The following is a 23208-nucleotide window of genomic DNA, read 5'->3' on the forward strand; positions in this document are numbered from 1 at the left end:
ATTCAATCCTCTACAGCTCAAAACCTATTGTAATTCAAGAAAAATAACAATACAATAATCTCCCTATTAATGCAAAGAAAATGTAGACAAATGTACGCACGATACATTTCATATTTCATATACTGAACGATAAGTTGATATAGTAATTAGTATAACCAATGTATTTCTTCATAATGATTGATCACAGTTTTTTAATTCATTTTATTTGTCTTAATAAAGTAATATAAAATGACTTTCAATATAAATTCACTAAACAAAACAATACCATTTTTTATTTTTTATTATTATAATTTTTTATTGCCATTTAAAACAAAAAAAAATGTTAAATTTGTGCCCCAAAGTCCTATTATTAACAATTGCAAATCACTGAATCTTGAAATCGATTCAAATTTGATTAATTGTTTAGTCAGAATTGTGATTTTTAGTTGTAAAAGTTTGTCATTGCTTGAACAAAGTAGTCATTATTGTACCAAGCCTCTCCCAGGCTATCAGATGCTATCCTCTGTAGCAGTTTTGTAAAGAGGTCTTTTCTTTAGCAGTAAAAATAAGACTTGTCCCTGGTGGCAGGCTGTGATAAATCAGGTAACACAGAATGAGGCCAGTGCTCCTCTGGACTATTCAGCTCTGGAATTTTTCAGGGTTACCATCTCCAATCCTAGAAAAACAGATAAATTCCATGTTTGAGATCATGTTTTTCGAGTAACCCCGGATTCTGGATGACTATTGCCATTGAGATCGAAATAAAACAAGTTGCTGTAGAGTAGAGATTGTATTGCTTTTAGATTATTGATATTGTCCCGGTTTATCCCATAGTTGCCATTAGATAGAATATGAACAGGAGTGAAGCAGTTTAAACGAGGCTACAAACAATACATCTAGCAATACTGAAGGTATTTTAGGTAGGACATGCAGAAAGATGGCAGCTAAAATTGTAGCTAATAAGCCAAGGAATCTAACCCACAACCCGCTATACATTCAAGGCTGGAAGATGTTTTAAAGATACAGCAAAAACCATTCACTTGCATCACCTATTTCCTCCAGTTAATAACACATAAAGTCAAGGACAAAACGTTCACTCACGCCCAACAGTAAACACATTTTAGTCCTATTGCTAACAAGATAGAGCAATAACGATCCAATTCTGTTGATGCTAAAGCTAACGTCTATGAGCATTTTAAACACCCATTGCAAATTAGCTTGCTAGCTCAGAGTATGAAATGAATGTAGACATTGCATTGCCATTTGAAAACACATCCACGATTCCAGTGTCATTTTCGCTGCGTCTTATAGGCCACGGCATTGCTCCATTTTGGCAAAGCCCTGCTCTTTTATTGGGGTCATTTTGTTCCCCGTCGCAACTAGATCACCGTAAAATGTCCTGGAAATGTCTTGGAGAACCCAGGTTTAGATTGGATTCCCGCTCCTCGCTCCCCTCTCTCCCCGACCTCCCTGATCTGTCTCCCTAAGGTGCTGCTGTAGTGCTACCTGCAGGAGATATGTTTCTAAAAGACACAGAGCCTCGAAATGAAAAATAACCAAAGGCCAATGTTGACATGCAAGACTATGTATACATGGCAGCACGGGTGGGAGATATATTGAAAAATTGATAGTATAGAAATTGTTGTTTTGGGGTAGAGCTGCAGGAAGAATCAAATTTGAATCAATGCGATTACCGAATCACAAAGGCTGCAGTTTTTGAAATACCATCATTTCCTCCACGAACTATATAATTTTATGTTTTCAGTATAAAAACTGCTAACCCTGCATGTATTCAAATGTGATTCTTGTATTAGTTTGTTAGTCCATAAGCCCATTTCAGTCCATTTGACTCAACAAAATCCAACTATATGCACTGCTTGTCAGAAAATAACTTTTTTTTTTTTTTTCCAAATTGGTCAACCCTATTTTGGAGATATACTCAATATTCAAATTTTGTATAAAAACTAATTATAATTTGGTTTCTCTGGATTAGTCCCTGGTTTTGTTCCTTGTTTCGCACCTCGTTTCGCCCCTCGTTTCGCACCTCGTTTCGCCCCTCATTTCGCCCCTCGTTTCGCACCTCGTTTCGCCCCTTGTTTCGCCCCTCATTTCGCACCTCGTTTCGCCCCTCGTTTCGCCCCTGGTCCAATTCCTGATCCAGTCCCTGGTCCAGTCCCCAGTCCAGTTCCTGATCCTGTCCGTGGTCCAGTCCCTGTTTCAGCCTTAGTTTAGCCAAAACCACCCAATTGGACACTTTGAATAAAAAATGAAAGTAACACCATACTGAAAATATTATGAAGCACCCAGGTTTAGATTGGATTCTCCCTCTCCTTGATCTGTCTTCCTTGGGTGCTGCTGCTGCTGCTGCCGCTGTTAGTTTGTTCTTTTGGCTCCCTGCTAGCGACATGCGTCTACAGCAAGTGTGCTCCGAATGAAAAATAACCACACGCCAATGTTGACACTATCAATACAGCGGGCTAGCCAACACGTCGAATACAGATGCAGGGTAAAGGTTAGCTAAGGACACGTGTGCGTAAACATGGGACCTATCTGTGAGGGAAAGGAGGAGATGTGATCGGGAAAGAGATTTGAGTTATAAATGCTACACTGGCTAACATCTGGACTATACGTTTAGATTTATCCAACATCTGTCGTAGCTAACACATAATCGCGCCGGGTGGTGACATAAAGAAGAGATGTAGCAACGCATCCCCAACACTATAAATCACAGTAAGGCACAAAGATAGGGTTAAGGCGTTTTTATGGTCTGTTGTTAAAGCTTTAGAGCTGGTTCAGACCTGGTTCAGACCTGGTTCAGACCTGGTTCAGACCTGGTTCAGACCTGGTTCAGACCTGGTTCAGACCTGGTTTGATTTGATATATTTGGTTAGGAGGAACATCATTAGGTTTTCCGGTCATTTTAAACATCATCAAATTCTGAAACGTGAATCCAATCTATTGAAAAACCTTTAATAATCATTATAAAAGGACAATTTAACAGCTTGCCAGCGACCTCAGTAATCATTTATGCAACTTATAAGACCTGCTAAAGCTATACCATCTAATATCCATTTCCAAAGGTTAAACTGTATGGAAATGGACAATAAATTACCCTCACTCATACATCCTATGGAGCTGTGTAGTGGCTGAATAGTGATAAGAAATGGAGTAGATTTGCAGGTATCGGGACCTGATTCAGGACATGAGTTGGGACCTGGTTCAGTCTTGGTTTAGTCTGTGTTTAGTCTTGGTTTATTCCTGGTTAACCCTCATGTAGACCTTTTGTAGACCTTTTGTAGACCTGGTTTCAGTCCTGCTTTAGTCCCGCTTTAGTCCCGCTTTAGTCCCACTTTAGTCCTGCTTTAGTCCCGCTTAAAAAAATTGGTCCAACATTGATGGGTTCAAAGGTTAAACTATATGCAAATAGACTCTGATAAATCCTATATTGGCTGTACAGTGACTGAATGTGGCCAATAGTGATAAGAAATGGAGTGATTAACAGGCGATAGTGTTGAACCATGCACGGATTGTAAAGTGTATTATCTATAGTCGTTCAGAAATTAGCATTCCCACATCCCACATTCTTTGAGTCACCGCTAGACTGGCACCAAACTAAATAGATTTCTATGTAAATGAAGTCAGAAAATGAACAGTGAATGCCTAATGGACTCCTACTCGAGAACCTCACATCTACAGGGGATGGCTGGAAGAGATATGTTGTCAAAAAGATAATATGGTTTGGATGATAAGAATTAGAATATCAAAATTTATCAGTTTGTGAAATCTACCAACAAAAAAAAATGTATCTAGAAATATTTGTTTACAATTGTTTATATTGTATATTTTAGCTATAGTGGTCTAGTCAAAATGAGTCTAAAGCTGTGTTCAAACTTACACATAAACTATATTAAAAAAAAGTAAGTTCAGGGACTAAAGATGAACTAGATTAGGACTAAACCACGGCTAAACTACGACTAAACCAGGGCTAAAACAGGACTAGACCAGGGCTAAACATGGACTAAACATGGACCGAACCAGGGCTAAACCAGTCTACATCAGGAGTGAACGGGTATAATTGTCCTGGTTTGGTCCTTGTTTTATGACTTTTTATGACCTTCACATACACATGACTATTATTATTATTGCCATCAAGATATAAAGTTATACAATACAAAAATGCCAAATATTTAGGCATATTTTGGTCAATACAAGGCGACTAAAACATGACTAATCCAAGTCTACATCAAGGCTGAACAGGACAATACCAGGACCAAATCATGTACAAAAAACAGCCTTGAAGAATATCTAATGAATTGCAAAAAAATATATTGATAAAATACATAAACCAAACACTGAGGTATACTTTTGTCTGTATCTCCCACTTCTCTTTTCTGGTTCTAAATTTCTCATTCCGAGCTCTTTTTCCAACTGGATCACGCAAAGAGGACAGTGCGTGCCGGACACTTTGCTGCTTGGATGCTTCTCCTCAGGGAAGAGACAAGAGAGGGAATATCCAACATGCAACATGGAGCGGGTATACTTAGGACTGTGGGACAGCCTCCTAACTCTGTCAAGTGAGGGCGATGCTTGGATAAGGAATGTTTTGAAAAATGAAAATGAAAGCTAGAGGTAAAGTTGAAATTAAAGTTAAAATTAAAAATGCATTTGGTGTTTGCTGCTCCAGTGGATCAAAGTTTTTCAAATGTGTTGCAAAAAGATTTAAAAAGTACGACTATTCAGAGTGCACATTCTAAGCAACTCCAAAAGCACTGACATTTGGCAGAAAGCTGAAATATGAACCGATAGAAGATCCCATGCATTTCAGAACAAGTTTGTAGAGGTCTAAAGTGCAGGTCCAAGATTTCTCTATAAAAAGACAAGCTCTGCAGACAATATTCTTTCATCTAAATAATAGTAGCCTTGGCGATTTGATAACTGTCCCGACTTAAATTGTAATTTTGATTAGATTGTGACACATTGTGCTGCCTTAAGGCAAATATAGTCATGCAAAAAGCTAATCTCTTGCAGAGTCAATAGTCTCTTCCCAAATGACATAACTTAAGTCTCACATCTCCGCTCGTCACTAAACTCAATAATGACATGCAGATTTATGTTGTTTTGGGTCTCCTGGCTGTGCGGTGAGGCTTTTGCCGGACTAACCTTTGGCCTGGTTTCTGACGCAGGGATAAGCGAGCTCGGAAAGGCTTAGACACCACCAGGTTTAGCGCTGCGATGCATTGGTCTTCATTAGCAGCTTAGGTCAGGTGCACTGCTCCAGTTATCAAATGGACAGTGAGGAGATAAGTAGGGCTGTACGAGCTAACAATAGAATCACAATTTCAATAGTTTCTTAAATAAACCGCGGCGTCGGACTATTTCTGCAGCAAACAACGTGTCCCATTGCTATGCTGCGTAAAATCTAAAATCTGCAAACCTGGTAGTTTAGACGTCTACAAATATCTTCTGAAATGCATGGTATTCTGTTCAGATTTCAGTCCTAAACATGTGAAAAAATGTGTACTTTGAACAGAATTCTGCAGTTCAAAACTCATGTAACTAAAATTTAAATAGCGATCAATAGGCACTACAAAAGCTGAGATAAGAATGTTGATGTTTACAAAGCCAGCTTCAATTGGATTTTTCTTACATTTCCTGATTACAAATTTGACACAATCTCTTCCAGTAAACCAACAGAATCCCTAGGTCAATATGGAATGCGTGGCTAGCCAATACCAAATCAATATGCAAATCAAGCAAGACAGGAAATAGTAATTGATACGATTTGTTGTCGGTTACAACCAATTCTTGAGCTTAGTGAAATAGGCCAACTTTATAATATAATGCTATAGTCGGATTGCCAAAAGTATTGAAACTAGATACTCATTTGAACAGGTCAATACTAAAAAAGTCACATCTCAGGACAGAAATTAACATTTCCGGAATAGCTTTAGAATGATCTTGCGCTGTATCAGAACAAGTATAAGACGAAATAGACGAGTAGACGCCCATGGACCACTATGGAACCAACCTGGACACTGAGGGATTACGCAGATACATGGTAATATAAAAGAAAGTACTACCATTTATTGTTGAAGACAACATTCTATTGTCTAAATAAAAGACTGTTTTTATTATCATCTTGGTATTGGAATCTGTATTGAGCATAGTCTCGATATTGTGTTTTTTGAAATTTTGGTATTGTGATGACACTACTGGGTTTGCTGAAAATACATGCTAATTAAGCTAATAAAACTTAGGCTAGACAATCATAACTACCCCATACATGCACTTGCGCAGTCACTTAATCAAAATGTATAATTAAATTTGCAGAGATGAGAGGGAGAGAACTCATTTGATGCTGAATATTGCAGTGGTGATGTTAGAGGAGAGCATGTGTGAAGCCGACCGAGCAGCTGACGAATCCCCACCTAATTAATTATTGAGACGCCTCACCTGGGTCCTGCGCTAGCCGTATGTTAGCTTAGCATGTGGTGCTAGCTTTGGCACGGCACACGCTTTCCGATCATTACAGAGGTGGAAGCTAGTAGTAGGCCTATTTGTGGGTTTCCTGTGATATATGCAACATTTTGAGGACTTCTCTATTCTTGAGATGTAGTTTGTTGTAAATTGTTAATCGCTAATGGCAACAGTCCTAGTTTCTCAGCATTCTGAAACTCATTAGTAAGTTTAATTGAACAAGTTAGATGTAAAAGAGATGATTTTTGTAAAATTCTATTGTTTACCCTTTGTAAGTAGTGGTAGCAATAGACCTGGCATGCATTATAAGGGTGAAAGATGTATGCTAAAAGTTTAAAGTGAATAGGTAACTTTTGCATAAATTTGCCCCAAATCATCCCAATTTCACAAACAAAAATGCTAAAACACTTAAAATTCAAATGTTCTAACCCAAATTGTCCGAGTACTTAGGATGTTTCAAATATACAGGGGTAACTTTACATGAAATGCACTTTTTTTCATAATTTAAGAGCCAATTTTCTAGACGTTGTTCAAAAAGCAAAAATATCCATGATAGCAAAATTGTAGCTTATGTGTCCTAACAGCCAAGTGGTTCAAATGTTTTGGATATTAAAGCTATTTTTATCCCTTTTAAAACCAACCACCAACTACTAGATAAATATTCTTTGAAAATTGTTGTGAAAAAAAAAATCCAATATTGCCCATCTCTACATCCTACAAAGAGGAAAAACAGAGACGGGAGAAAAAAGCCACAGAGGGATTGGGAAAGGAAGTAGCGATATTCCCAAAGCGCGTACTTGAGAGACGGGCTTTAACCACAGTTTCCGCTCGGCATTCACATGAGAGGCGACAGTCACCAGGAGACTGTACCCAGGATACAGTGTGTGGAGAGGAGGTTAGACGAGGCTAATGTGGTTTATAATGCATGGCTTTAGCACATGTCACTTATACGGGTGTAGACAGAGGCTTTACAACTCAAGTTGATAATGGACAGGTTAAATTGTGTGGTTTTCAGATTGTGGAGTGTGATTATGTCGTGCTCTCAGATGGGACAAGAGACAGATTTCCAAATAAATAACATTGTACTTGGTCATGGAATATCTAAAAACTTGAACCTGATCATTTCTATTAATGACTAGACCCATTAACTTCTTGTATTACAACAAAAATTTGCATTTTAACTTTATATATATTCATTTTATCTGCCCCTGTCTGTATTAAATATTATTGCCTGATACAATGTTGTGATGTCATCCGAAACCTAAAAATTTTCTGACCTAGGACAAGAGGCTTATGGAGTTTGTTCAACATTACAATGATAATCTTTCACTTGGGTAGAGAAAAGAAGAAATGATTATTTTTCAGTCTTCCAGTCAGACTGTTTAGATCGGTAGTGAAGCTAGAGGCACAAAATGGCAACCACCTCTTTGCAGATTTACATTTGACCTGGGGCAGACTGGCAAATTGCACACTGTTGGGAGTAATGGTATATCATCAGTCTATTTGCAGTGATAATTGCTTTTTAAATACTTGCGTATTTATACATATTCATACATTCATATAAAAAAAAGTATTTACAAGTTAATGTAATTCAAAGCTCGAGACTGCATCAAATAAGCTCGAGCTGAAAGTTGTAAGTGTGTACCATTTATTTAAAGTATCACAAATGAGAACATAAAAACAGAGCGCATCTTAGCAATAACAGTCAATTAACTTAAAAAAAAAAACACCCTGTAATTTTTCTGAGGGAAGTTATGGCATTAGACATCTCTATGGATACAAGTAGTGACGGCACAATGTCAAGTTACAAGTCAGATCTGTGGAGAGGCGACCCTGTTCACACTAGGAAGCATGTTTTTCAAGGTTCGAGCTATAAAAACACAACAAATGTAGTTGAATATTTATCCACTTAACGTCATACTGTGAATCATTTCAGGCAAAGCAATAACATCAGCATGGAGACAAGCAGTTGGCCCGCAGAAAAGTTACAGGACGCTCCTTTAACGGGTCTTAAATTGAATGAGAAACCAACACAGTGACCCTATAACCTTTTACCCACAAATCTGTCACACTTGAGAGCAGAGCGGCGCTATCAAAATAAACCCGTCTAAAAGAGGCAGGAGCATTGACAGTGGCCAGAGGCTTTTTGAATAAATTACTCCGGTTTCAAAACACTCATTTTGGTGTACTTGATTTTACCTGCAGCGTGATCTGAGCAATTCGACAGACAGGTTTAGACTGCGCACTCTCTAATTGGCCATTTCACACATTTTGTAAACAACTTTTCAAAACTGCTACCACACCTCGCAATATTAAGATTTTAAAGTGCTAGAAGCGAGGAGATATACCGAAGCAAAACAAGAGACAAATCACTGTCAACAGTCCTATTTGTGTTGTCACCATACTAAAATTTCGATTTCGATAGTAAGGAATAGATTTGATACTCAATATCGATTCAGATACCACAATGATAATAAAAGGATTGTTAGAATGTTATATCAAAAGCATGTCTGAAGTTGTGTTTTGCCCCAGTTTAACATGTTTAAATAATCCCTCATATGTAGTCCTAGACGTAGTTCCAATGGTGTTTATAGTAATGTTCACTGTGGTACATAGAGTTGGGGAAATTATCAAAAAAAATCTGGTATATAATGTGGTAAATTGTGAATATATGCACAATTTGAGTATCAAGAAAACCCTTTATAATAAGAAATTGTGCCAAAAGATGATTAAAAACTGAAAATAGGATCAAAATATATGTTGTAAATTTCCAAATAACAGTATAGCGTGATATTTAAACCTCCACGTAGACATAAAAACATACAAAGATATGTTTTAACGCATATCTGTGGGATTGACGTCATCTGAATGTTGTAATATTTGGACTTTAACTTCAGTATATTTGGGAACAAGCAAGACCAAACCTATTACCGTATTGCACATGATCATTAAACTATGGAACATTTGAGCTTGTACTTGTATAATCTTGTTGTATTTGGAGTATGAAGTGACAGAAGGTTCAGGTGAATCACAGCAGCTATGGGCACATTTGCACTGCAGCAGTACACATCACGACTCCGAGAGGGGGGAGAGAGGAGGAGAGGAGGAGAGGGAGAGGGGGATGAGACAGGCAAAAAAAAGGGACGACAGATAAACGGGGGGAATAGAGAGACTTAGGACAGAAAGGAGGAAAGAAGGCAGAGGGAGAAAGAAGGGATGGAGAGAGATTGAGAGAAAGACAGAGGTAATAAAGATATATAAGGATAGAGGGAGAGCTTTATGGACGTACAGAGAGAGAGAGCAAGATCAAACATGACAGATACAAAAAGCCAATAGCAACAGCAGAATCAAGTAGACTGGGCTGCAGGATACTTTGTCATCACATTCAAATATATGAAGTTCATAGTTTAGCAGTTTAGATTTCGGTTTTCCCTAAAATATTAATTAAATATGTTTAAATGTGTATTATGATATGTGTATACATTCACTTCAAATCCCAGTAATATATGTTTTTCAATGTATATGGTTCTGAAGATATTATAAGCAATATACTCATCCTGCATAACACAAAATGCTGCAAAAAGATCTAATAAAAAATTATATTTTTGTACTTTTTTGAGGGTAATTTTAGCCATTTCACATTTGTCTGGCATCTCAATTCATACATTTAAAAATATGCTTTACCACATCCCAAAAAAAAAACAAAAAAAAAAAACAGGCCCACCCCAGATATTTAAAAGCATTGCATATTTCTTTGGGTCAAATCCAAATGTTGTGAAACCAGCTTTCTGTAGCCCTCTGTAAATCCCATTCACGACCAATCGCGCCCATCTGCATCACCTTCAAAGCTGTGTTATTTTTACCCTGTGTCTGTCTGTCTGTCTGTCTGGCACTGTCCTCTCTCACTATCAAACTCAAGCCTATTTATTGGCCCACATCGAGAAAGTGTCAGACTATAAGGAGATTGTGTAGCCTAATGCGCTACAAAACAGGAAAAGTTCACAGCCCGGTTAGCTGTCTGTGAACCTGTGACCTTTCAATGATACAGGAAGTGAAAGATTGACTGTTTGATCAAAGAAATGGCTACATTGTTTCAAATTTAAATTTTAACTTTATTGGTTAAACACTAAGTGCATTGAGAGAGTAATTGTCTGCATAAAGGTTTGTATTGCATAGTGTTCAATAATAGTCCAATAATCAGGAAGTGCGTGTTAGCATGCTAGTTGTTGTTAGCGTTACCGTGACAGCAAAACTCCACTCTGTTAAAAAGCGCTAATAAACTCATTGCGTTGAATAATTAAGATGCTCTGAATGCATAAGGTAAGTGAGGAAGTAGTATGGACCAAGCTGTTTAAAATGAACTAGATCTGTTTTACAACAAAAATCAGGTACACTGCGTTTTAAACAGCTTTTGTGACTTAAATGAAATGGTTGACTAAACTCACTGAACTGAGGTTGGTGTTATTCTGTCCATGTCACTTAAGCAGGACATGTATCCCATAATAGTTACACATTAAACCATCATCATGTCTAGACTCAGACAATGATTTTAATGGTCCAAAGATCTATTATTAAAAAAAAGCCTCAAGGATGTCTTTCTAGTATATGATCAAAAACATCAAAAAATATCTAGAAAAATCGATGTTTACAACTGCAAAACCGAGCTCTTTATTCAATATATCTGTACTAGGCAAGATAAGTTTCGCCCATGGAAAAAATATGTACGGGAGCATTATATAGGCTTTATTTTTATATGTTAGATAGAGAAAACTGACTCTTTTCCCATTATATGACATCACCACACTCTAGAATTTGAAACCCATCTGTTATCGAGTATAACTAAAGATTATTACTCGCACTTACTTAAACCTAAATGATTTCATAACGTGGTTCAGATTTCACCAGCTCACGTCTGATCCACTGCAGCCTTGTCCTTTGTGTGGTCAGTGACTTCCGCAGCGATACTTGATATAAGCACCCAGCAGCAGTATAAATGTGGACACCAGATCCAGTCCATAGACATGCATGTACTGCCTACACACATGCACCAAGTCCAGGCCTGTTACGATAACACAGATTGAAATTGCAAAAAAAAAAAAATTACTTAGACAATCACTCAAAGAAGTTTACTTATTCAATCCTCTACAGCTCAAATCTTATGATACTACAAAACAAAAATCCCCACTACTGCAAAGTCAACCTTAAAATGTTGGTTTTAACCCACTCTACATGATCCTGTGGTTTTTACTTAGCTATTTTGTCCATAAATCAAGATATGAACACTATTAACAAACATAATCAGGCGCCTTCGTTATCCAAGGTCACTCCCACTAGGTTAGCAACAGGTTTGATTGACAGCGTTGCTAAGCACTTGCCTCCTGCCAAACCAGTGATGAGGTCTGAATGGGCGCTACCCTCAAAACTCTCGCTCCTGGTTGGCTCTTTTGGTTGCCATGATCGATCTGCTCTGATCTCCAAATATGGAACTTGACTCCAAATTAGCCGCTATAACTGCTAGCCACGATCGGCTTCAGTTGGCTGGAGCCGAGCGCTGTCGGTGACGTCACACTCCCTCAGTCCACTTCTATAAACAGTCTAAGACCCCATTTTTCAATCCATGTAAAATCGATTGTAACTTTGAATCAAGGTCGCTCTGTATTGTCCTGCCTTAACATGGCCGTCTCATTGGAAAACTGCCAACCCTAGCGTTTCCGCCTGACTCGCGTGTGCTCGGAATTTTCATGTGATTGCTCTATTGCCTCACCGCCTTCTCTGAACGGTGGCTAATATTCCAACCAGCATGTGTCCAGTGTGCAGTGGCTGGTTCAGGCTAGCTTGAGCTGGAGTGATGATAAAGTGTATATGACAGGTTAGATACTCATTCCACTAAAACACAAGTCAACACAATTATACTTAAGATTTAACTGAAAATATTGCCTAATTTTTTTGTAGTTGTCTCAATTTTGATGAAGTTTATAATTTTACTTCCTGATTTGATAGGAACAGTAGATGAGATGATTCCATAACAGCAACTATAACATTAACAAGAGCCAAAACATGTCTAATCTATATGTAAACTGTCCCTACATTTTGAATAGAATTTTTGGCATTGACGACATAGGTATAGAACAGTGCTACGTTCTGTATTTTAGTAAGCCCCTTTTCTTAACTTTTTCTCACAAACTGACACTTAACTGACATAAAACGGCTAAATATTTACTAGAGGTACTACACTACAAAACAAAGTCATATGCACTTTAAGTTTGGCTAATCTTACCATGGAAAGTCAACCCTCAACCAGGTCCGAGGTGATGCAATCAATGATTAGCAACAGGACATGAGCTGAGTGTGTAGGACTAAAGACTGAAGAAGTTCAATATTCAATAACTCCAGTTTCCCTTAAGTGGAGATCAGGATCTGGGACGGGGAGACCGGTCACTGGACAAAACTGCATGCGGTCAGTCAATGCAGGACATACAAGCCGTAAATTGGTTTGGAAATTTGATATTGGCATGTTAAGTAAAGGGTTGTGGTTAGAAGAGTGGATCCGATTGGAAAAAAAAACAAAGATATCAGTTACAATAGAATGATTCAAGTTTGGGGAAATCTTAGTATTTGTACCGTCAGAAGGCAGCGTGTTGTTTTTATTGTGTTTAGACATTGTGTTGTGATTATGAGTATCACTTATTGTTGTTGACTGTTAAAGACATGTAATAATAAATGCAAGATAGACAAGTTTAATGCCATAATGTGGAATATTCCAGGCAAAGCAATAACACCTCCATGGTGGACCACACACAAAAAATTGCATATTGTACCTTGGATTAATCTATATGCATGAATTTTCAAGCTAGGTCTGGTTCACTCCCTCGGTTCATTCCCCTGGTTCACTCCCCGGTTCCAACTATAGTCCTGGTTGAGACCAAGCTGAGTCCTGGTTCAGTCCCGGTTCAGTCCCGGCTCAATCTTGGTTCAGTCCTGGTTCAGTCCTGGTCAAGCCCCACATCGATAGACTTAGGAAGTTGGGGTTGTATTTTTACCAAGTGAAACTTTAGTGCCTGTAAATCATCAGTTGAGCTGGTGGTCAATGAACTCCCTGCACTTTGAAGATGGACGACTATTGACTTAACATGAAAAACCTCAAAGTACTGTCTCTGCACTTTCTCACGCTATCAACACAACTGCAAAACTGTGTGCATTTTCAGAAATATCAAATGGCATTCAAAGTAAAGCAAAACAGCTGGATTCATTCACTTGATACATTATCATTAAATCGTATCTAAGTAAACAGTGGGTTGGTACAATGAACTCTAATGAACTGCGAGGTGGGTGATCAGACAATAGCTTTTTAATAAGTAACTACTATTTGGTGTGTATGTGTTACTTTCTATTCTCATTAAGAAGGCAAAGTGGTTCATACATTTATTAAAAGGTGCAGCAAGTAACTTTTCTGGTGGTGGTGGTGCTGGGTGTGTGTCTCCATAGAGATGTTATTTCATTGCCTGGGTTTTTTCGGAGTATCTATTCACATCTATCTTGCATTTATTCAATTACATGTGCTTTTATGGCTTAAGTCAGAAATATTTTGAAAAATGTATTAATTCTTGAAGTCAGCGGGTTCGCCTCTCCACAGTTATGACCTGTAACTAGTAAAGGTTTTACCGATACTAATATTTTGGGAAAAGCTTGGGCTGATAACCTAATATCAGGCTCATGATTTTTCTACATATTTAAATTTATTTTATACATTTAGATAACCAATACACCTGATAAAAAAAATAAATAATAATAATAATAAATATATAAATAAGCAAAAACCAAAACAAATGATAAAATTGTCCTACATCAGCCTACACTCGCTCACTCCAATAGAAAAAAGCCTGGGATTCACTATGTGTGTAGTCTCCATGCCAGAGGCTCAGAGCGGATAGAGAGAAGAGAGAAGAGAGGAGAGAAAGAGAGGGAGCGAGGAGGGAGAGCGAGAGGGGCGAGCACGAGGAGGAAGCGGTCACATGTTGGTGGGTTGGGGTGGGGGCGGGGCTGTGTCGTCAGAGCCCCTCCCTCTCTCTCCCCTCCTACTCTCAGCCCCTCCCCTCCCTGAGCGATCACATGACTGCAGCAGGGTTGTTCTGTAACTCCAGTCACGAGGATAGAGAGTAGTATTACAATGAGGCAGGGACACCGCGCCGCACACAACCATTGCACCCAATATACAGGCTGTTTTAGTCCTGTTTTAGTCCTGGTTCGGTCCTGGTTTGATCCTGGTTCAATCCTGCTTTGCTCCACACAGGTTCCACAGGTCAACTCTAGTAAGACCTAGTTTGCACAATATCTTTTGATGCACCGCTACAGTAATAAACTACCATCTAATCTCATAATGCTTATGAATATGGCTGCTATGAAAAGCTAGGTCATCCAGTGCGTAATGTACATGAATATGCACTGGGAGCTGCAGGATTAATGGCAATAGCAACAACATTGCAATTTGAATGGACGCAACTGCTCCAAAATTTCAAGGACCATATTTTTCCCAATGCTTGTCACAAAAAATCATAACTAAATATTTTTTTTTCCCAAGGACATGCAAATCAGGAATTGTCACTGGAATAGGTTACATGAATGTGATTTTGAGCTGGAGCTTGGAGGTTATTACAGCAGAGTCCTTGAGGTGCACAGAAGGGGAAAGATAACTAAAAACTACCACTGACCAAAGTGTTATCTGATAGGGCTATCTCAGCGACAAAAGCAGTGCCGTTGGAGTGTTAATATTTACACATTGTTTTTAGTGAAACTGTACAAGAAGCAGGAGGAGTGCAGGGACATTATGGGCCAGTGAGTACATTTTAAGTAGACATTTCTTTGCTCTTGGTTAAAGGGTTGTCCAAAGTATCAAAAATCAGATAGTAATTGACACTAAAACTAGTATCAAAACTAGATACTCATTTGAGGTGGTATCAGTACTAAAAAAAAAAGGTCACACTCACAGGACAGAAATTAACTTTTCCTGAATAACTTTAGAAAGATCTTGAGCTGTATCAGTACAAGTATAGACCAGTATATGTCCATGGACCACTATGGAAACTACCTGGACGACTGAGGGTTACGTAGATATAAGGTCACATGGGAATATAAAAGAAAGTACTATGATTTAAGGGTAAAAAATTACGTTCACTTGTTTAAATAAAGATGTGTGTATTATTATCATTGTGGTATCGGAATCAGTGTCGAGTGTTCCTTAGTATCGGACTAAAATTTGAAATTTTAGCACTGTGTCAACTCTACTACGAATACTAATAAAAATCGGTTTAGTTAAGGTTTGGTAGTACTGTACTTTTATTTTTGTCTACAGCAGTAACCAGGATATCGGTAGTGTTACCAAGTAGGGAATTAAGCAGGTCGCCCACGTGCCAAAAGATTGTCAGTTCAATTCTTGTTTGACCCAGTTAAGTCTGTTTTGAATCTAGCACAATCATGGTGGCTGTTGGTTTAGTTCTAACTTCAACCAGTGCATAAGATTTTGTGTCTTTTGGCAATACACTTCCAACTACACTATGCAGCTCAATGTTGCAAAAAGGGAATCTGACATAAGCAGAAAGCAACTACATTTTCCAATATGAACCTATTACTACTCAAATAGCATTGTGGATCTAACTTGAATATTACATTTAAACATTTTCAAATCTAGTTATGGTCCAAAGAAAATGGCTTAACATGAAGAGAGCTTTAAATTTTAATGCTAATATTACACACACCATTAAAATGCAATGTGCGGACAAAGAGAGCCACTATAGAAGTCTAGTGATGTAATATTCATGCTTTGAATTCTGATTAAAGGGTTACTACATTTAAAGGCACCAGGTTAGAAACAAGGTGGGAGGGTATTTATAACATTGTGGGGACTAAAATCCGTACACGCTGACATAATGGGGACCTGCCTCGCTTATGGGGAGAAAGTCAGGACCCCATGATGTAAAAATGCTAGAAACAATATTTGTCAGAAAAACATACTTAATTTTGTTTTTTTTACCCACATTTGTGCAGTCCTATTAAGGTTAGCATTTAGTTTAAAGTTAGGCAAGTATTAAGGATGATTTAGGTTTGGATCAATCTCTAGGAATTGAATGGAAGTCAATGGAATGTCCAGAAAACCAGCGCGCCTGTGTGTGTGTATGTGCCTGTGCGTGTGGACAGGGGCTCGTCCATGATGTATTCTGTAATGCCTCTGTTTGTCACTAAAGACACAAGTCAGTGGAGCAGAGGGTTAAAAATAGCTCTTCTGTCCAGTCCTCTTCCACAGCAGCATCCAACCACCACACACTGAATTAACCTGCTTAAGCCGCCAATCAGCTGTGACAGGGCACGCACGCACACACATATACAAACATATACACACACGCGCACGCGAGCCAGCGAGCACACGTGAACACCCCCCGTGCACACTTCAATCACTGCCTACCACTACAAACCGTGATGCAACTCAAGCTTTGGTAAGAATGCATTTAAGAAAGTCATGACAACGTAATACAAGGTTGAGTCCTGGTTTGGAGCCTTGGTTTAGTCCCTGGTTTATTCCCTGCCTGAGTAGTGCCTTAGTCCTGCTTTAGTCCTGCTTTAGTTCTGCTTTATTCCTGCTCTAGTCTGGCCTTATTCCTGCTTTAGTCCTGCTTTAGTCCTGCTTTAGTCTTGCTTTAGCCCTCTTTAGTCTTGCCTTATTCCTGCCTTATTCCTGCTTTAGTCTTGCCTTATTCCTGCTTTAGTCCTGCTTTAGTCCTGCTTTAGTCCTGCTTTAGTCCTGCTTTAGTCCTGCTTTAGTCCTGCTTTAGTCCTGCTTTAGTCCTTAAATATAAACAGATATTTGTTGAGGGGTAGATGAAGTCATATTTCAAGAACAATCGATTTAGCAAATATTGATGCCAAATGAGATGTGAAAGCGCTCGCTCAAACTTGACAACTGACAGTTTTATATCACTGTTTAGTGTTGTTCCCAATACAGTTAATTAGACCTTATACATAATTACACATTATATCAATGTAAAGTGTCAGCCAGCCAACAAAACATATGCAGAAGTTACATGCTGCATTCTGATTGGCCAAAAGACTTTATATGGTGAATCCTTCAAGATGCTATGATGTTACTACAAACACTGCAGTCTATACATCTAACCAGCAAAAGCAATGAAAAGATGCAATGCCCATGTATCTACAAACCAGAAAATGTATAAAGATTGTACTCCATGCAGTCTCACACAAGCTGCTCCTTCTATTGGAAATGCATTACCAGGGACCTGCGTTACTCTGCAAACAGTGAAGCATCCATGCATTTACAATGGCCTGTGTTAAAGATATGTGTCTGGAATAATGATGACAGGAAATGCCATATATGTCTATAGCACAATGCATTGTGGGGCTTCTGTATGGACAGGAAACAGCAAAATTACCCTTTAAAATAGCATCAGGTATTTACTAAGCTATAGTGATTGGGGCTGCAGCAATTAAACACCTGATCGGGACTAGTCAGAAATTGTCTTGTAATTGTGATCTGGACAGACTCTAAAACACATACACAAATATATCTTTTAAAATGTCCAAAAATATGAAACAACTGCTGATTTCCAACTGTCATTATAAGTTCATATTTGCATCAAACAGTATCCAGGCATTTTTGCTGTAATATCAACCGGATATTTTGAGTAGTTGTTCCATACATCGCATTGCTTGTTCCTGGGCACTGCTCTCCAGCTGAAACCACTCCACTATTCCTTGGAAAGTCCATAGCCAATTGATCAAAGCAAATCATGAGTGCATTGCTGTGTGAGATGACTTATGAGCAAGAATACTCCTCTTCTGCATGCAGGGAGCCAATGCAACTTATGTTTATAGTCCAAATGTTGACAACAGCAGGCAGTGAGTGCAGGGGCAATAAGGGCAACGTCAAATAAAATCCTATGGCAAAATACTGTCCACGTTTTGGGATCAACAACCTGCCAACGGCACTTTAACAACCACTAAGAAGATGCACAGCTCAAGCCTGGGTGTACTATAGCAACAGGAGCGGCGTTTGGTAACCCCACAGTTACGCAAACGATTACAAAAACATATTAGCTAACATTATAATTATTAGTAGTAGTAGAAGTAGTATTTGTTGTAGTAGTAGTAGTATTATATTTGTATTTATTTAAAAAAAAAATTGTCTTCTTTTCTTTTTATTATTAAATATCCACATTGCATATTACATTATGTGACGTAAATGACGTAAGGGCACGAGCGCGCAGAGCATCAAAGGTGGTCAGTGTTAACTTTGAATCGCCACGTTACTCGAGTAGATCTTCTGCTAAGCTCACGCAAGCAGCTTAGACCCTGGCTGAACAAGAAATGATTATGAACACGACTTCCTCAAACAACACACACTTTATTTCAACATGTGGAGATATTTCCATATGCAATAATCCAATAAAACCCATCGTTAAATGCAAAACTCTGCTCACTTGGCGTAAAACGTGACATAAACCAGTCGTAAAACGTGTGGAATAATGCCGTTATATGACAGGAGTAGTCCCGAGGCTAAATCCACGCGTTTTGGGGTTCACCACGTGTCCAAGTCGGCACCCAAATTAAAACTTCCCTCAAAGAATGCGTCAAAACTTTGGAAAGCGCTTGTCTGCATACCAAATAATAATCCCTCCGTGGCAGCAGCGCTCATTCACGGGCTCTACCGACAAAAATAAAGCCATTCCGGTGCATTCCAGTCGAGAATCCTTTATTTTACTCCTTGTGGCTGATGACATATCCTTCCCCAAAAAGCACGTGAAAGCCAGACGTCAAAAGTGTGGAGTATGGGCACGCACACACACATACACTCATGCACAGACCAGGAGCGAGACACCGGCTGATGCTGCCTGACAAGCCCGCAAAGAGCTCGCAAAAACCGGGCTCCAGCGTGCACCAGAGCCGGTAACGCTCCCAAACCAAGCCCGGTGCAGAGAGCGCAGAGTCCCGCGTATCCAGACAGGCCGGTGGCTTACCTGGCTGCAGGAGTTTTCTGTCAGGTAATTGAAGACAAACGAAGAGAGTTCCTCATCCAACAGTGGAGCGCAGTCCGCCATCTTCTAGTGAATGAGGCTCGTGGGGAGGCAGGCTGAGGGGTATAGAGAAGAGAGGGAGGAGGAGGAGGAGCTGTGGCGGAGGTTGGCCTGCAGGGGGCGCGCTACTGTTTACACGCGCACAGACGGACGGACAAGATCAAGGCCAAAGGTGGGACAGAGACAGAGAGAGGGAGAAAGAGAGGGAGAGGAGGGGTGCAGGGAGGTGATTAGTTTGAATATGAGCAGGATCGACACGTGAAGGCCTATTTGGACAGTTTTAAATAAAGTTTGCCTACACAAGAAGTGATGTTCAAAGTGTTTTATTAATTGTTGATATTAAAATGGTAAATCATATTAGAATAAAATATAAAGTGCTTATTATCAGTGATGAGAAGAATACTTTGAGAATGTATTTATTTACAGAACACTGAATTAAATACTGCTTTAAAATGTATTTTGTAATGTATTCAGTTACATGGTCCACTCAGAGTACTGTGTTCTGAATACTCTGAATACTTTTACACTGAGTTGCATTATATTACAGTGAAGAAATATGAGATATAATTACAAACAGCTTGATTTGTGTTGCACTGTTTGTTATGCAGTCATTTATGCGTAATTAGAGAAGGGAAAATCACACACACACATTAAAGAGCAGTGTTCTTTGGGGGGGGGGGGGGGGGGGGGGGTTCTCACTAATTCTGTGCAGTCCAAATCCAAAATTGTGCATGGAATACTGTCAAGTAAAAGTAAAAATAACTGTATTCTGAATACCAGAGTAACTGTACCAGAATACAGTACAGTTACTCAAAATTTGTATAATGAATACACATTTTTGCATGTATTCAGTTACTCCCCAAAACTGCACATTGTACAATGCATTCTAACAGGACTTAAAGTAATGAGTCTTTCTTAATGCCATCTGTAGCCATCAGAAAGATACCTGCTGTGCACCTTGCATGTTGCTGCATGAGTTGCCACAGTGCAGGATAGTTCAGTTTGAAACACTGCTGTTTTGTACACAAAAATGTGGCTCTAATAATAATTACTGTCCAATAGTTTACTATATTTTTAAACTAAAACTTAAAGAGGGGGGATTTTACTTCTGTGGAGTATTAACTGCTAACACATAACATATTTAGATCACCGTGTTACCTTTTATTGTTTTGAAAAGGCTATATCCGCCATAAACAACTTATTTAAATGGTTAATAAGTTCCACTTTTGTTTTTGATGCTCCCTTTGCTCTCTGCATGAAATTACTCACCTTTCAGAGCGCTATCACAACACACTCAGTGTGCATCCCACTAATGAAACTTCTGCACATCGCATCAGGTTTGTCAACTTGCTGTGTACAGTTTTGTATCCTGCTTTTGTACATTTATGGAGAGTTGTCATGTGGGAGCATGGGTGACGTAGGCTTGTGGGCCGAGCATTGCAAAGAATCTTACAGCTAACTGTAAGGGGGGTTCGAATAGGGCCCAGGAGAGATCGCTAAAATACTCTGACGTGCATGGATGTCATCTAAAACCTCTTCAAGCATGTTTTTGATGAGGGAATGTTGTAACATGGTAGAAACTTGAAAAAAAATCTATTTTGCATAATGGCCCCTCTTTAATGAAATGGCATTATAAGGTACACAAAAATTCACCCAAAATGTTCACTTCATAACATGTTCATATATTTCCTTTTTTATCACAGCTTTTAATATTGCGCACAAAAGCTCTTTCAAGTTTGGTTCGCGTCATTCAGATCTGCACAAACAAAGCCCCAGTCTCTCCAATGGGCCCTTTCAAAAGTACACTATTACTGTTCCTATGGCAACTGCAAAAACTGTGAATGTCACTCATCTTTTGTAAGAGTTGATGGAGCCAAGAGGTGAGGTGAAAATAAACCAAAAATCTGCAGAAAAAAATTGTAATTTGGATTGTATTAGATGCCGTTTTCTCTTGTTGGCGCTATTTTGAGCTGCAGTGTTGAAAAAAATGATTTAAATCCACTTTAGTGATCCTTCTGCAGTGATACAGGCACAAGCCAAACTGTGTTTGAGATAATGTTGCAGCTTGTTCTGTAAGAGAAGAAATATTTAATCAGCAAATGATTACACAAGGGGTTTCACACTTAACAGCAGCAAGAACTGAGTCCTTATCAACCCCCAGTAACTATTAATACACTACCATGTTTTGATTGCTCAAAAATTCCTTGAAAAATGGGAAAAATTGACATTATACACGCAAAAGTACAGTATCCAAGTGTCATCCGGGCTTTTGTTTTTTGTTTTTTGCCTTCGGTTTTCCTGTTACGCTTGTAAAATTGACAAAGTCCAATAAAAAGAAAGTGACAAAAAAAAAAAAAAAATCCATGAAAGACCTGCATTCATACTGTGAGCAGCATCTCCTCTCCACAGATCTGACTTGTGCCATCTGTTATCTTCATGGAGATAGATAAGTTTAATATCTGTTGCATATTCTGGACAAAGTAATAAAATCCCTATGTCTTTCTCTTTAAATCTAAGTTACACAGTGCAAAAGAACTGCATTTTGATTTTAAATTCCATAAACATGACCAAACTGTGGCCCCAGAAACAGGATAAACATGTACAAATCAAACATAGCTTTTACTGATAACAACTATAATTGTATTTATTCTTAATTACAAAAACATTTGACAGGGCCTCTAGTGCTGCAGTGTATGTTGTCCATTTACTGAGAATGAGAAAACCTTGTATGCATCCTCTATCTGCAGGTTTGTGCTCTGGCAACTCAGGTTCACTTGTGATTGTGGTTATTTAAAACTGTAACAGTGCAGGCTACATACAGTGCCTTTACAGAAAGCATTGTTGTCAATCAAATGTGTATTATTTATATAATGACACATTGAAACACTGGCTAGTATTGTAGCACATTTCTTGTAATTACTCCACTACAAATATTTTGAATGGGCAGAAATAGTCTTTATGTGATAAGTTACAATGTCCGCTTCCTGTGCTGCAGCTGCTCTCTCAAACAGCTGTCCACTGTCTACAGCTAAACACTGTTATTTTTACTGTGCCAGATCTGGTGTTTTGTGCGAAAAGGGCGTTAGCAGCAGGTGAAGTCACAGCTGTCCCCCTGACCTCTCCTGATGTCCCCCTGACCCCTCCTGATGTCCCCTGACCCCACTGTCCTCCTATGGTGTTGTGACAGTGACCCCCACTTACGTCTTTGTACTGGACTATATTAGGGGTGACACATTGTGCTAGAGCAATGGACAAACTAAGGAGGAGGTCAAGTGTTTTCTTAGCCTTGTGGCACTCCAGGCTACTGAAAATGTGGGCAAAGGGCAAAGTCATGCTGATTTAACTACTGTGCTTTGAAATGATTTAGATTTTGAATTTTCTTTCTTTTGTCTTGTTCTTTTTTCTTTTGCCTGGCTAACAAAGTCAACCAGCTGGATCTGACTTGTGGATAATCCTATTAGATGCCACAAGTTATTGCATGCACCAACTGGAAGATCTGCAGACCAATGGCACAGATTGTTTTCTTCTGTCATTCTGCCCCAAGGCAGCTGCGGATGCAGTGCTTCATAAGCAATGAAAATGGAAGAATATTAATAAGATGAACCAAAGATTGCGCTGTGTTGTTTTCAATGGCCTGAGCTGATGTCGCGAAATGCCTAAATCCTTTTTTTCT

The 23208-nt window shown here is 38.8% G+C and overlaps 1 protein-coding gene across 2 annotated transcripts in view; it reads right to left on the bottom strand.

The window, feature by feature from the left end:
• Window positions 1–19581, bottom strand: part of ppargc1b (peroxisome proliferator-activated receptor gamma, coactivator 1 beta) — a 132112-nt gene extending 112531 nt beyond the window's left edge. For both annotated transcript variants that reach the window (XM_033974333.2, XM_055224884.1), the window contains exon 1: window positions 19479–19581. In XM_033974333.2, coding sequence (XP_033830224.1) covers window positions 19479–19559 — 81 coding nt within the window. In that variant the 5' untranslated portion in view covers window positions 19560–19581. The remainder of the gene's footprint in view (window positions 1–19478) is intronic.
• Between the last annotated feature and the right edge of the window lie 3627 nt (window positions 19582–23208).

Source organism: Periophthalmus magnuspinnatus, chromosome 10 (genome assembly GCF_009829125.3).
Source record: "Periophthalmus magnuspinnatus isolate fPerMag1 chromosome 10, fPerMag1.2.pri, whole genome shotgun sequence".
In the NCBI taxonomy this organism is placed as follows: Eukaryota; Metazoa; Chordata; class Actinopteri; order Gobiiformes; family Gobiidae; genus Periophthalmus; species Periophthalmus magnuspinnatus.